This window comes from Heterocephalus glaber, unplaced genomic scaffold (genome assembly GCF_053883595.1).
Source record: "Heterocephalus glaber isolate CG9 unplaced genomic scaffold, H.glaber_assembly_v1.0 deba00001141, whole genome shotgun sequence".
NCBI classification, from domain to species: Eukaryota; Metazoa; Chordata; class Mammalia; order Rodentia; family Bathyergidae; genus Heterocephalus; species Heterocephalus glaber.
The window spans coordinates 103,321-118,938 of NW_028258201.1; the positions used below are offsets into that span (position 1 = coordinate 103,321).

At 49.7% G+C, this 15,618-nt stretch overlaps 1 protein-coding gene and 1 long non-coding RNA gene across 10 annotated transcripts in view; one reads left to right on the forward strand and one right to left on the reverse strand.

The window, feature by feature from the left end:
* Nucleotides 1-3,493, reverse strand: part of Gabbr1 (gamma-aminobutyric acid type B receptor subunit 1) — a 27,484-nt gene extending 23,991 nt beyond the window's left edge. For 5 of the 9 annotated variants that reach the window (XM_087210380.1, XM_021260173.2, XM_021260175.2 and 2 more), the window contains exons 1-4: nt 3,359-3,493; nt 3,017-3,110; nt 2,244-2,447; nt 1,336-1,521 (exon numbers count right to left, since the gene is read on the reverse strand). In XM_087210380.1, coding sequence (XP_087066506.1) covers nt 1,336-1,521; nt 2,244-2,447; nt 3,017-3,110 — 484 coding nt within the window. In that variant the 5' untranslated portion in view covers nt 3,359-3,493. The remainder of the gene's footprint in view (nt 1-1,335; nt 1,522-2,243; nt 2,448-3,016; nt 3,111-3,358) is intronic. The other 4 variants (XM_087210381.1, XM_021260177.2, XM_004847126.4 and 1 more) reach the window with 1 other exon arrangement.
* Nucleotides 2,443-9,262, forward strand: LOC106009526 (uncharacterized). Its single transcript, XR_001183588.3, has 3 exons — nt 2,443-2,660; nt 6,081-6,140; nt 8,785-9,262. It is a non-coding gene; the product is annotated as an uncharacterized LOC106009526 (long non-coding RNA).
* Nucleotides 9,263-15,618: the final 6,356 nt, after the last annotated feature.

Here is a 15,618-nt window from a genome sequence, read left to right on the forward strand (position 1 = left end):
GGATAAGAGCAAGGCGGGGCTGGGGGTCAGGACTTGTGGTTTCTTCTTTTATTTTTCATAGGACAACAGAATTTGAGACTGAAGCCCAACAGCTGAGGCAGAGCAGGTTCTGGATTTGTGGAGCCTGAATATTAGAAATTGTAGGGGGTCTCCCTTTAAGCAAAAAATTTACAAGTTCAATTGGTTGTGAGCAACTGCTGTTAAAGTACTGCATTTTTGCAATTTTTACAAAAATCGATTGCCATGTGTGACCACATTCTTAGAGCCCTCTATTAGAGCAGAGAGGGACATGTAAGGAAGTGAAGATTAAGCTTCAGTAGCTTCATGCTAAACCCACCCCTGATTCATCACCCCATTTCCAGAATGGAGCGATAAACTAGAAAGAGAATAACTTGACTAAGTTGAAGAATGACAGGACTGGGATTTTGCAAGTACCTTACAGGGGTAGAAGCAGCGTGAAGCATAGAAATGGAGCTGCTCTCTCCAGAAGAGAGCACTGCAGAGGGAGAGTCTGTGTGCCCAGAAAAGGGAGAAGTCTGCAGAGCTAGACGGCAATACAGGTGGCAGGCACCACAGATGAGTCCCTTGCAGAATGACAGGAGGCCACCCAGGAGGAGAACTGATCTCCTCCCATCCCACTCCTGAACTGTTCCCCCAATTCTGAGTCCCTTTACACCAGTACGTTTCCACTGCCAGGTCCCTTATCAATTTTTATTGTGGTTGGTTTTGTACTGGAGACTGAACCCTTTGCACTGAGCTACATCACTAGCCCCTTTTTCTTTTTTCTTTTTTTGAGACAGTAGCTCACTAAGTCACTATTAAATTGCCTAGGGTGGCTTTAACTTGTGATCCTCCTGCCTTGGTCTCCCAGAGAGCTGGGATTACAGGCATCCAAACCGGACTATCGGTTTTTATGAAAAGAATATAGGAATTAATTCTGAATGTTTACAATAATTCTCTTATAGAATGGGTGGTGGAGGATCAATTCTAAAAGAGGGTGATGCAGAGAAAGTTGTAAGTTCAGAGAAAGGATATTAGTCTAGGGAACACTAGAGTGTTTAAGAAGGTGAGAGAGGGTGGGATTCACAAAGGAAAATAAAAAGCAAGGCCCAAGTGGGAGCAGGAAGACAAAAAGAGAAAAGGAAAGAAGCCACTAATGTAGGTAGGGTGGATACTGGGGGCTACAGAAGGAGGTCTGAGGCAGGTGATGATGGGAGAGTTGGGCTTTCCCCTCCGCCTTTCCAAGCCCCCATTCTTCACAGCGCCCCACCCATTCCCCCCACTCCCATCATCAAGTGTCCTCATCAGCTGCATGCGGCCAGCTGTTCCCCTCACCCTGGCAGTGGGGCTTGGGGGTGCTCCACTGGCCCTGACTACAGATGCTCCGGGAGCTGCCCACCAGATGGAAGTCGGGGTCACACCGGAAATCCACCCGGGCTCCGTCCAGAGCTGGGAGGTCCCCACCCGTCAGGAAAACTTTCCCATTTTCCAGGGTCAAGTAAGACTTGGAGCAGATTCGGACTGTGGAGAGACGGGAAAATGAGAAGAGAGGCGAGTTGGAGAAGGTCACTTCCCCTGAGCAAGTTGGGTTTGGGTCCACAAGCATCCTGCTTTACAGAAAACCAGGTGTCAAAAGGATTTGCATCCCTACCTTCCACTCCTCCCTTAACCCTGCAGCATCCACACATTCCCAAAACAAGAAACAGCATTTCCATTGCAAGAACCCAAGATGGAGCTCTAAGCACACAAGATGGGATCTCCTCGCAGACTGCTGTAGTGGGCGGTTCTGTGTCAGTGAAATGTGTAGATGTACTGTATATAACTTGGCATGCACAATCAGATTTGTTTTTCTTATCATGGTTGCTTCACATTAATATCAAACTTGCTTTGGGTTCCTAAGCATACTGTCTCTGAGTTGCTGTCATGGTTGTGGGGAAATGTAGTGAAATCATTTCAGAGTTTTTTTGGATAATCTGCTACCTCAAAGAAAATAACTCATAAAGTAATAAAATTGTTTCATCCAATGATCAAGAGCCTAATGGAGGGAAGATGAAGTGTGCAGGCTGCTAGCTTTGCTACCTCCAGTTGCACACAACAGCACCTTCTTGCAAACGTAGTAATCCTTCATTAACGAATGTGTGAATTCGGTCACACTGGAATGAAAGTGCTGACTTGCAAGCAGTACGCGAAGCTGGAGCGGAAAGGAAAGGTCTCCGGGGAGCAGGGGCTCCGAGGCGACTCACCACAGCGGCTGGGGGTGTCCATGTCCGTCCAGGAGCCGTTGGCCAGGCACTTGCGAACCTTGGGCCCCACAACCTCGCGCTCCCCGCGGCATACATACTCGATCTCATAGTCCACTGGCAGGACGTTGATGGCCTTCACCTGGTCCCGAGTCAGGCCCCGGTAGCGGATGCCCCCTTCCCAGGGCGGGTGTATGATCTGGCAACCTGGAGGTGAGTCGGGGAGGCACAGAGAGGGGCGGTGGGAGCGAGCCAGGCAGGCCGGGCTGCGAGAGACTGGACCGCAGGGCGTGGTCAGCAGGCGGGGTGCGGACAGGTACGGGGCGGGGCGGGCCAGAGGGGCCTGGAGGACAGGACTGAGCAACTGGAGGGAAGGAAGGCCGCCACTTGGGTAATGGAGGAGTAACGAAATCTCGAAGGGTATGACGTGGGTGGCACTTGGCAAGGAGAAGGGCCTCGGCGAGGCTCTGTGAGCTAGGAGAGGGGAGGGGGACCTTAGGGCGACCCCAAGCGGGGCCAAGGAAGGGGAGAAATCGCAGCCATGTGGGGCCAGGAAAGCCAGGCAGGGCTGAGGGGATAATTCAGTCACAGAAAGGCGGTGTCGTGTAGCAATGTGGAGCGGAGAAAAGGGGTGCTGGGTGGCAATGCGGGGTGACAGACGAGGTCAGGAGTAGTTCGGCGGCGTCGGGCGAGGGCACCGAAGAGGGCGCTGCAGGCTGAGGACCGGGCAGGGGCGGCGGAGGGACCGGGCCCGCGTCGCGGGGAGAAGGCTGCACCTTCCGAGGTGGCGTTGGGGGTCTGCGCCCCGACGGCGCCCAGGGGCCGCAGGAAGAGAGGCGCCAGCAGCAGCAGCGGCGGCGGCGGCAGCATCTAGCGAGAGGCGGCGGTGAGCAAGGCACGGCACGGCACGGCCCGGCCCGGCCCGGCGCGGCCTCCCTGGGCGCCCGCCAGTCTGGCCGGCGCGAAGCGGGACCGGAGCCCGCGGAGGCGGCGGAGGCGGAGCCGGGGGGCAGCGCCGTCCCCTCCTCGCGGCTCCGCTGCCGCCACCCCCGGGACTCCACCTCCCGCCGCCTCCTCCCGGCCTCCCGGCCTCCCGCGCCCGCCCGGCCTGCTCCTACCTCGGCGCCGGCTGCAGGCCCAGGCCCGGCCGCTCCGCCCGCGCCCCGCGTCCTCCGCCGCCTCGCCCCGCCTCGCCGCTTCCAACCCCACCCCCGTCTGCGGCCCTGGGCGCGGCGGCCGCGGGAGCGCGGAGCGCGGAGCCCGAGGGAGAGGCGGCGCCGGGACGCCCAAGAGCAGAGCGCTGGAGGAGGAAAGAGGCGGGCGGCCGTGGGCTGCCGGAGGGCGCCTCCCACCGCCGCGGCGCCGCCCGGGTTGGCCCGCCCTACACGCCAGGCGCGGGCGCGGCGAGGCCGCGGGACCGGAGCGCACGCCCGGGGCGCGCCGACCTCCGAGAGGCCCCGCGACACCGCGGAAGACGGGGCGGGGCGAGGACGGGAGCTGGGTGGAGGCGGGGAAAGACGGCCGCACTCCGGGAAGGGGGCCTGGCCCGCGCTGGGGAGCCGCGAGGCAGTGGCAGGACTGCAGAGGAAGGAGGGCACCGGCCACCCGAGGGCCAGGCGGGGGAAGCGAGTGGAGGCCAAGGCGGCTGCGTGTAGGGCGCTCAGCCGCTCCCCGGAAAGACCCGAGAGACCCGAACGAGGAAGAGGAGCCGGGGGGGGGGGGGGGGGCAGGAGCCAGCATCCTCTCCACCCCGACGGGGCCTGTCTGTCAGCCGCTCTGAACCGAGAGCTGCCCAGAAGCACCAGAGGTGGTGCGTCATCGCCGGCCTGGGGGGGCAGCAGAGGCCCAGCCTGTCCGGACAGCAGGCCTGGCGGCTGTGTTGCCCGCTGGCGGTGGCGATGGGCCTGTTTCGGCTGGGTCCAGATGGCCCACGGAGCCTCGTGCAGTCCTCGGGGGGCCTTGTGTGGGGTGGCTGCACCTAGAGTGCACTGCTGAATCAGGGTGCGATGCTAGGTCCAAGAGCACTAGGGTTGAGGGTGCGAGTGCTGCCTGCCCGCAATAGTCTGGGTAAGATCGAAGGGACAGAAGGAGCTGTGGTTGTTTCCTGCTGCCTTAGCTGTGTTCTGCCTCGAACTGTTACCCCTCTGCCATGTGCCACCCTGCCTTGCAGCCAGCCAATATGGACTGAAACTTCTACAGACTGTGAGCTAAATAAACCTTCCCTCCTTTAACTTTGGGTGTCAGGTATTCTGTCTCCACGACAAAAGAAAAGCAACTGAGGCAGGGTTTAGTACGAGAGAAACAGGATCCTTGTGACTATACCTGACCGGGTGGTTCAGGAGCCTTTGGGACTGACTGGCTCGGGGAAGAGTCGGGAAGGTTTGGAGATGCCGACTGAAAATGAGAGCCGGAACCCCTTGGACTGTGCTGTGTGGGGCACTCTAGTCGGAAGCAGACCAGAAAGCCGGTAAAGACCAGGCTTGAGAGGACTCTGCTGAGGAGGAGGACTGCATCCGCTGTCGGACTCCACATGATGTGTGCGCGGCTTGGCAGAGAGTCTCTGTGCATTTTGCTCGTGTCCAGAGACTGCCTGAGACTGACACTAAGGGCAGCCGACTGATTCATCTGGCAGAACAGATTTCAGAACGGTCTGACGTTGGGGTGGTGGCGTGGCTGCCGCTGGGGCTTTCAGCCAGATCTACGTTGAGAATGAAAAGCAAAGAGGGCCGGGATTTAGCTCAGTGGTTAAGGTGCCTGCCTCACAGGTGCAAGGTCCCAAGTTCGATCCCTGGTACCAAAAAAAAAAAAGAAAAGAGCAAAGAACCAGAGCTGAGCAAAATGATTCAAAATGTTTTGAGTTTGGCCGGAAACTGCAAAGATAGAGTAGAGGAGATCTTAATTGCTGAGAAGGAACAGGTGAACAGAAAAGATGGCCTGAGGGCATCACAAGAAGCAGCAGGCCTCCACTCTACAGCCTCAAAATTGCAAAAGTGAGAGACTGCTTGGGAAGAAAGCCCCAGAGCTCCATGTTCCAGAATGACAGCAGCCTAGGAAAGTTGCTCCTCAGAATTTGGTTCATAGGCACTTGACCCCTACAGAGAAGAGAGAAGGAAGCCTGGCTGCTGCTCCAGCTGGCAGCAGACCTTGGCATCATCCACCTGGTGCTGGTTTTAGGCATACGCAGAATGCAACGGTTGTGGGGTCAGGAAGGCTTCCACCCAGATTTCAGAAGACCTGGGAGGCCGGGCAGGGTGCCCCTGGGAGGGCGGAGTGTGAAGCCGTGAGTGTGAAGACGAAGCGCAGTGGAGACCCCAGAAGGTCGGCGACGCCAGGACTGTGGATCATCTGAGGAAAACTGCAGGGGGAGCAGAACTGACCCCAAAGAGGAGCCATGGGTGCCCCAACCACCAGCAGTGCCATAGGGTGGAGCTGCACAGCCCTTTGGAGCTCACAGCTCGGCACGGCTTGCTGGGGCTGCTGGAAGTGGAGCTGTGGGGTTTAGGGTTTGCCCTGATGGATTTCCATCTTGCAGCTGGGCGTGGTGGTGCACAGCTATGACCCAGCACTCGGGAGGCTGAGGCAGGAGGATCACTGCAAGTTCAAGACCAGCCTGGGCTACATAGTGAGTTCAGGGCCAGCCTGGACTAGAAAGGGAGACCCTGCCTCAAAAAACCAAAAAAAAAAATTTTTTTAATAAAAAAAATAAAAGCAAGATTTTGGTCTTGCTTTGGTCTCATTCTTTTGTATCCTCCTATTATAACTTTTAGAATGGAAAAGTCTATCTTGTGCCATTCAGCATTGGTAGTATTTAACTTTCTTTTCATTTTCATTTCTTTTCAGGGATTTTCAGCCTTAAGTCTCAGAGACTTGAGATGTGAACTTCTCAGCAGTGCTGAAACTGTAAGAACTTTGACAACTCCTGGAGATGGGCTAATGGGATAAAGGGACGAGCATGAGTCCTTGGGGTCCAGGGACAGAATCTTAAGGCTTGTGCTGTCTAGATGTCCTCCAAAGCCTCATACAGTCCTAGGTGGGGCTTTTTCTGGAGGTGACTGAATCTAGAGTGTGACTGATCCATGCAGTGCTAGCCTCAAGGACACTAGGATTCAGGGTGTGAGTGCCACCCGCCCTGAGTAGTCTGAGTAACACATAAGGAATAGAATGAGTTGTGGTAGGGCCAGAGATGTAGCTCAGTGGTGCCGCGCCTGCCTGGCAAGTGCAAAGTCTCGAGTTTGATCCCTGGTACCAAAAAAAAAAAAAACAAAAGAAAGAGCTGTGGTTGTCTCTTGGTACCTTGAACTGTTGCCCCTCTACCATGTGCCACCCTGCCTTGGAGCCAGCCAGTTATGGACTGAAACCTCTACAAATAAACCTTTCCTCCTTTAACTTTGGGTGTCAGGTATTTTGTCTCAGCAACGAGAGAAAAATAACTAAGACAGGGCCTGAAGTTGGGTGTGCAGAAGACAAAGGGGCTTGCTCTGAGAAGGAAAGGAAAAGAAGTCCTTTCTGGCTGCTTCCTCCAAAGAAGGTGGAAAGAAGCCAAATACTGTAAGACTGACTAGAACTTGTTATAGTTTATTTGGGTTTTTTTGGTACCAGGGTCGAACTCAGGTCCTTGTGCCTGTGAGGCAGGCGACGGAACCACTGAGCTACATCCCCGGCCCCGTTACAGTATTTTATAATGATCCCCTCTCCATCATGAACTGAAGTCATACATGGTACAACCTTCCTACACACATACCTTCAAAAAACTCAAAATGTGTCTCTGCCTATACTGCAAAAGGGATGCAAAAGAACAGTAACTTCTCTCGAAATGGCATAAATGGTACCCTGGTGTGAGCACCAGGCCTGTATCCCTGGTAGCCTGTGGTGTGCACCTGCATCCTGGTGGGACCCCAGAGAAGGGGCCACTCAACACAGCCACACAGGTGCAGAGCTGGTGACTCAGCCACCTCCAGTGTGTCACCATCCAAGAGGTGACTTCATGAAATGTTGAAGGATTCTCGGTAGCAAAGCCAGTCTTCCCTAAATTCCCACAGAACTGTAATTGCATGCCTAGAAAGTTCATTGTATATTTACATTTTTTTTCCAAAACTTGTATTAATTTATAGGCTCGCAGAATTAAACACAAGCTTTCTTCTACGTGAATGTCCTAGGGGACCTTTAAGAATCTGGATGAAAGACATTTCTTCATTATACAGGCTGTGTTTCAAAGGAAAGCTTGCCCCCAGCCCTGCCCATAGTGCCCCCTACACCATTCTAATAAAAAGAAACATGAGGGGCTGGGGTTTTAGCTCAGTGGTGCTGCACCTGCCTTGAAAGCACAAGGTCCTGAGTTCAATCCCCAGTAACAGGAAAAAAAAAAAAAAAGAAACATGAGGTTTCAAAATATTCCCTAGGGAGTAGTTGAGAGCCACTGAGGTAAGAAGTGAGAAAAGAGCAGAGAGGATCTCTCACTAGCCTCTCAACCAAACAGAACCAAAGAATTACGAGTATCAACCAAATTAATATTTACTGGGGTGGACATGGTGGCACCTGCCCATAGTCTCAGCACTCTGGGAGGCCGAGGCCAGAGGATCCCAAGTTCAAGCCCAGCCTACCAAACTTAGCAACTTAGTGAGACCCTGACTCAAAAACAGGCTAGAGATGTAGCTCAGTGCAGAGGCCTTGGGTTCACTCCTCAGCACCACAAATGATGATGATGATGATACATAAAAGTCACTAAAACCAGGAAGACCATCGTAAGGCTGAGAAGTTTTCCCACCTTCCTAGTGAGAAGCGTTTCCTCACTGTGCCAGTCTGCAGGATGGTCGCTCTGGCTGGTAGTACGGCCTCCCTTGGGCTCCTCTGTGGCCCTGGGAAGGCTGTGCCGAGGGCAGGGATGCACACAGGAGCCTTGAACCAGCTCTCAGGGCTCGTCTAGTTCTCCACCGCAGCATCCTCTTCAGAGGCCTCACTGCAATGTTCTCTCTCCTCACCCGAGTAACAGCAGTCAGCATGTGAAGGGAAATTACGTCCTCATCTGTGGCGGTGAAGGACCTGTGTTTAGGCTCCACGGCTCTTGCTGTTCCAAAAAAAGAGTGGAGCACTCAGGAAACTGAGGCGGCAGGATCACCATGTGTTTGAGGCCAGCCCAGGCTACATAGTGAGACCCTGTCTCAAAAGAAAACAAAACAACTCTATTGTTGCTCCACACTTAGTTGTTGCCTTAGTCTCTGCAGGCTGCTGTAACAACAGAAAGGTATTGCTGACAGCTCTGGAAGTTGGAGTCTCAGAACAGAATTAGCCCACTGCAGGGAGGGCAGCGTCCCTGCAGGCGGTGTTCTCCAGCTTTGTCCTTGCGGGGCAGGAGGGTGAGCAAGCTGCTCTGAGCCCCCGAGTACGGGCATGCATCACCTCCCAACACACCCACCTCTTACACTCTCACCTTGGGAATTAGGGTTCAAAATCTGAATTTGGGGGTAACAAATATTCAGCCCCTAGCAGCTACCCGCACAGTATAGGAGCAGGAAGATGCCAACTTATTTCTATTCTGCGTTTGCAGATCGATAAAGATGATCTTGACCTGGAACTTATAAAACTTCAATGAAATTAAAAAGCCACTTGGTGAACCCCTGTTCCAATGCTGCCCTTCACACCCGTGACACCTGGAGGGGGAGCCTGCTACTGTCTGGGGATGCTCAGCACCAGGAATGAGACTGCAGAACTGGCACTGTGAGTGGCCTTTAGAAAGAATTTCCCCATCAGCCCTTATATAGGGCCAGGGATTCAGCGCAGTGGCGCTGCACCTGCCTTATATAATAAGTGGAAGAACGTAATGTAATTAAATGCTGGACTAATTTAAGCAACAAAAAGAAAAATGGTAATCTTGTTTATGTGCTTCTCTACAATGTAGCTGGGATCAAGTTAACAGATTCTGAGAATGTTCAATACTCTTACAAATTTAGTGAGCATTTCTATGCCTGGAACTGTGAAAAATTATACTTCTAAAGATTTCAAATAAATATTTTATTTTTATTAAATATACAATTAGTTATAAATGTCTTCTGTATTATAAGTATGTACATAGAATTTTCATACTAATCTGAGAAACATACGCATCATAATGTGTGTGTGCAGTTGTTGACAGGGTTGTTTGTTCCTGTTGCTGTAAAATATTTGTGTCTTCCATCATTGCCAGTTCAGGCACCTATAATCAATGTTCATTTATTCAAACCACAAGTAAGCAAATCAGATAAAAAAAAAAAACAACATGTAACCCCAATAATTCTATTAGAAGGTTACAGAATGCTGGAAAAGCCACCACTTAATATAGGTATGCAGATCTGAAGTGCATAATAAGCACAATTATGTTCCTGCATTAAATGCAAAGCTCTTCACTTTAGGTGAGGTAAAAGACGATTATACATAGCTTCATGTCTGGTTTTGCCACCAAATGAATGCAACTCAGGCCAGGTTTTGCCACCAGGTGAGTTAAAAACAAAATTTGTAGTGTTCAAAGTATTGAGGATTTTGGAATCTCAGAGAAGGATTTGTGGAACTAAGTTTATAAAATGAGAAGAAAAAAAGATGAGAAGATATTTTAGCTGGGGTGGTAGTGCATCCCTGTAAATCCCAGCATTCTGGGAGGCTGGGGCAAAGGATGGAGAATTTGAGCCCAGCCTGGGCAACTGTTTCAAAATAAAAAATAAAAGGGCCAGGGATTAGCTCAGTGGTTCTGCCACCTTCCTCACAAGCACAAGGTCCCAAGTTCAGTCCCCGGTACCAAAATAAATAAATAAATAAATAAATAAATAAATAAATAAATAAGAAAACGTTGGCAATGTAGCTCAGTGAGAAAGACCTAGGTTCACTTCTTAGTACCACCAAAGAGGAGGAGGAGGAGGAGGAGGTGTATACAAATAGATGTTTTAGGAGTCACGTGAACAAATTCAAGGCAAGAGACTGAAATTCTCTTCGTGGAAACACCATAAAACTGTCAGAAGGGAACCCATATGGCCCTGTATGCAACCTGGTCAGGTCTACACTCATGACCTCTTAAGGTGGGGTGGCGGGTCCCGGCCTGGCCTGTCCCAGAGAACCATAAACCATTCTGATCTTAGCAGAAGGGAAAGCCAGGAGCAGATGTGAAGGGAGCCCTGCTTTCAGCAATTGAGAGTAAACAAACACCTGCTGCCTTTAGTCTGCTTCCCTAACTTTCCACACCATCACTGAAGTTGCAAAGAGCCAGCATGACTCACACACACCTTCAGATGCTTGCAGTATTTGTTACACTTAGATCTACATGGAAACAAAACACCTTAATTGAGCATAATTCACAAAGAACTCTAGCACATTTTCTCTCCTAATTCTTTCAACTGCTTCTGCATGGCAATGTCTCCACATGTCAGAGGAAAGCCAGTGATTAGCAGGGCTGGTCTCAGAGGCAGGGCTTGGTCCCTCTGGTCCTCACTCAGTGTCCAGCCACGTCTGCCTGATTGCTCCAGTACTTTCACGTCGGGGGCCAAGCACACCACCTCCCTCTGGCTCGACACAGCCTCCTTAGCTCTCCACAGCGTGCATCTTCATCTTCCTGTTACTGACAGCTGAAGGTCACCTCCATGGTGGGCTTTCCACACATTTTCCAGAGAGTTAGATGCCTGCTTCCCCTGCCCTGCTGGCCACTCTCACAGCACTGTGGTCACCATTCAAAAACTTATGTCAGGAGCCTGAGATATAGCTCAGTGGTAGAGTGCTTGCCTAGCATGCATGAAGCCTGGAGTTTGATACCAACCACTTTAAAAACAAAATTTATTTCAGTGGCTATTAAAATAATTATAAAATCATCCCAGCACTCAGGAGGCTGAGGCAGAATCACCGTGAGTTTAAGGCCACCCTGGACTACATAGTGAGACCCTGTCTTTTAAAAATTATTAATAAAAATAAATAAATAATAAATAATAACAAATTAATAAATTAATAATAATTAATAAAATAATAATAATAAAATAATAATAAAATAAATATTAATAAACAAACACACAAACAAACAAATACATGCTTAAGTCTTTCACAGTACATCACCAATTTTTTTTCCTTTTTCTAATTTTCAGCACTGTATGTGTTACTTATATAAACGGCATAAAACCGTTGCCCCAACCAGCCAGCTTCACCACCATACACACACACACACGCACACACACGCACATGCACACATGCACACACACACACGCACACTGCACAGCACTCGCTTGCTAGGTAGCTGCCTCCGATGAATGCAGGCCAGCATTCTCATTTCTCCAGCAGACCTACTATTGGGGGACAATCAATCCTCCGACTGCCTAGAAAGAGGGACAGTGAGGGCTAAAGAAAGAAAGACAATAGAGAGTTGCATAATTTCAAAGTATATGGTGGACCAGGAGGTCCATGTCTCAGAGAGGGCAGAGACAAAGACGCCCCGAGCTGGCCACGATTTACTGGGTGCACACAGCAATCAGAGGGCACATCCGGTAGTTCATAGGGTGGCAGTGATCCTATGCTGATGAGGACCTTAGGAGCCTGAGCATCTTAACTTGGTGAGGGCGGTAAGGAGAGCATTCTTACAATAGTAGGAGGGACAAGATAGCAGAATAATAAGGAAGTTGTCCTTCCTCCAGGTGGTCTTCCTCTTTTTTATTACTGTTGGGTTCTTGAAGAGCTAGGATGTCTTCAGCTGATGTACTCAGTATCAACTTGTGACCCATAGCAAAACAGTTATGTTTCTGCCATAGCCGGCTCCTGGGCAAAGTGACATTGGGCCCTAGACAGCTATAGTCATACTTTAATTATGAAATGATTGTTCCCCAGAAATTATGAAGAATGGCTCTCGACAACCTACAGAGCCTCCGGGTGAATTAGACACTTCATAGTCTGCCTGGCATCGAGTCTCAGTGGACTGAACAGACCAGTGAAAGCACAGAGCTACTATAAAGATAGAATAAATGTCATGGCGTGTGACCAGGGCAGTCACTAGGGTCCTATGCTTCAAGGGGGCGCTGTGTCTGAGTTGTAATGCTCTGTGATCACCATAGTAGAACTCTTAATAATTGGAGGGCACCTTCTCTTTTTTGTTGTTTTTTATTCATTAAGTTTATTGGTACATTTTAGGTATACAATATGATGACATTCATCATTGGGAGTTTGTTCCAGGGGAGGCACCTTCTTGAGACAGAGTCTCACTTTATAGTTCAGGATGGGCTTGAACTCACTATGTAGCCCAGGTTGGCCTGGAACTCATGTCATTCCTCCTGCCTCACCCTCCTGAGTGCTGGAATTACAGCCATGCACTACCATCCCCAACACTTTTTTCCTGCTTTCTTTTTTTTTTTTTTTTGGTACCGGGGATCGAACTCAGGACTTTGAGCTTTTGAGGCAGGCCACAGAACCACTAAGCTAAATCCGTGGCCTCTTTCCTGCTGTATGAACAAAGAACACCATCATTTAATTTTACACTGGGCCTCTCAAATTATGTAACTGGCCCTAGTAGAGTGATAATCATAGGCAAGTGGGTTTTGTTTTGCTTTTTTTGTTTTTTTGGTACCAGGGATTGAACTCAGGACCTTGCGCTTTTAAGGCATGCACCGGAACCACTGAGCTAAATCCTTGGCCCCAGAGGCAAGTTTTTAAGAACAAAAGGGTTGAGGGCTGGGGATTTAGCTCAGTGGCACTGCACCTCCCTCGCAAGCACAAGGTCCTGAGTTTGATCCCTGGTACCAAAAAAAAAGAACAAAAAGCTTGAAAATGATGCTTTGTTAACTAGAATATAGCTTCAATGTAACTGGAATTCATTTTTTTTCCTTTTCAAATGGAGTCTTTCTGTGTTGCCCAAGTTGGCTTCAAACTCCTAGAGTGAAAGGATCCTCCTGACTCAGCCTCCCAAATAGCTAGGATTAGAGATGTGGGCCACAGTATAGGGTTGGGAATGTAACTTTCATGAAGGCAAGAACCTTGTCTGTCTTGCAAAAACTTTTATAAGCAGAATTCAATATAAAGGTTGATACAGAGCCAGAGATAGTTGCCTGCAATCCCAATACTGGGAGCTGAAGTAGGAGGATTGCCAGGTTTGAGCCCAGTCTGGGCAATTTAGTGACTTAGGGAGACTCAGTCACAAAATGAAAAGTAACATTTAAAAATGGCTGGGGTGCCACATGCCTGTGATCCCAGCACTTGGGAAGCCACGGCAGGAAGACCACTATGAGTTAGAGGCAGCTGGGGGTACATAGGGAGTTCAGGTCTAGCTTGAACTACAAAGCAAGACCCTTTCTCTTTAAAAAAAAAAAAAAAAAAAAAAAAGACAAGAAGAAAGAAAAAAATGACTGGGGATTTATCTCAGTGCAAAGGCCCTGGGTTCAATCCCAATACTTCAAAAAGTGGGGGCGGGGTAACAGGGGGTCGGGGACTGTGCAGTGCTTGCCTCGTGTGCACAAGGCCCTGTCTTCATTCCTCAGGACAACAGAAAACAAAACAAGTAACAATGAAACTGGACACAAGTTACTTGCTGTTAAATATTTATTAATTGAACTGAATTAAATACATTTTGTTTCAGCCTAGTGAAAGATATTTTTATAAGAAAACAACCTAAATATATTGGAAAGCTACTGAAATGAGTACCGTATGATACGTTTGTGCAGCAAGCTGCTATGCAGCTGGGAAATAACAAGGGTGACAGTGTGGCATGGTGGCACACATCCCAGTGCTCAGGAGGCTGAGGCAGGATGATGAGCTCGAGGCCAGCCCGGGCTACACAGAGAGACCACCTCAAAAGATAAAAATAACTAATTAAAACAACAAGAACCACTTTTTTTTTCTCTGGTACCGGGGATCAAACTCGGGTCCTTCCGCTTGCGAGGCAGGCAGCAGAGCCACTGAGCTAAATCCCTGGCCCAAGGATGCTCTTTAGGTACTGATAAGGAAAAATCTCCAAAATAAATGTTGCCATTAATGTTTAAAAAAAAAAAACAACGCATGTTTATAGCAGCACAACTCATAATAGCTAAATCTTGCAAATATCCTATATGTTCATGAAGAGATAAATGGATAAACAAAGTGTGATATTTACATACAATGGCTTTCTAAGAAAGATAAATTTGAGCCATTTGTAGGAAAATGGATGTACCTTGAAACCATAATATTAAGTTAAATAAATCTGACATGGAAATTTGACTATTACACGCTTTGTTTCGTATGAGAACCCCAAAGCAAAAATTAAAGAGCGTAATAAAAGATAGACAATAAAAACAAAACAAAAACCCATGCATAATGTCTCATTCCTGGTATCCCAACAGTCTGGGATCGAAGCAGGAGGATGAAAAGCTCAAATCGACCTGGGCAACTTAGCAACTTAGTGAGACCCTATCTCAAAATAAAAAATAAAAAGGCGCGAGGGAGTATTCAGTGAGAATTCTCTGGGCTCAAACCCAGTACGAGAAAAACAAAACAAAGCAAAACAAACCGCTCTGTTGCTCAAGGAACGCTATCCCCTGGCCGCCCTCCAGTGGCAGGTGCTGCATACGCACGTGGGAAAGATTCGGAGGAGATACCAGGGATTGGCTTGGGTGACTGGGAGAGAGCTAGACACTGTATTAACGCGGGATTGTGTACTCAGTGGGTAACACAAGGAGTAGGACAGCGTGGCGCCTGTGATAATAGACAAATGTTGTAAATGTATGGTTTTATACAAAGTCTGGGAAAGCTATTGCTGCCATTTGCTGAGTACTTACTATCTCACTTAACGACAGCAATTTGTTGTTGTTGTTGCTGTTTTATTCGTTTTTGTTTTTTGAGGCAGGGTCTCGCTATGTAGTGCAGGCTGACCTTGAACTCACCATGTAGCCCAGGCAGGCTTGGGGTGCTGCTTCTGCCTCAGCTTCCCGAGTGCCGGGACTGCAGGCGTGCGTCACCACGCCCAGTCTACACCCCAGATTTCTAATGATCCAAACCCTACTGGCTGCGTTGTACTAGTGGCTCTTCATCCCTTCCCTGCACACAGCACTATTTTTTGTTTGCTTGTTTGTTTGGTACCGGGGATCAAACTCAGGACTTTGCACTTGCCAGGCAGGCGCGGCGCCACTGAGCTACATCCCCGCCCGGCACAGCACCTCTGCCTGGAGACCATGAAGTCCCAAGGACTTCCCCCCACAGCTCCAGAGTCCTCCGCTTTCAAGAGGGCATCCGAGGGCCGGCAGAGGAAGGAGAGGCCCTGGGAGCCCAGGAACGCACTGGCAGAGAGCCGGAAAACCCAGCTCCGCCTCTCCCTGGCAACCCATCCCAGATCCAGTTACTCTAGCGCTTTTGTTCCTGGGTCTTCTCATCCATAAACCAAAGTGACCCGGGGAGAAGGGGGCGAGAAGGGGTGTGATGG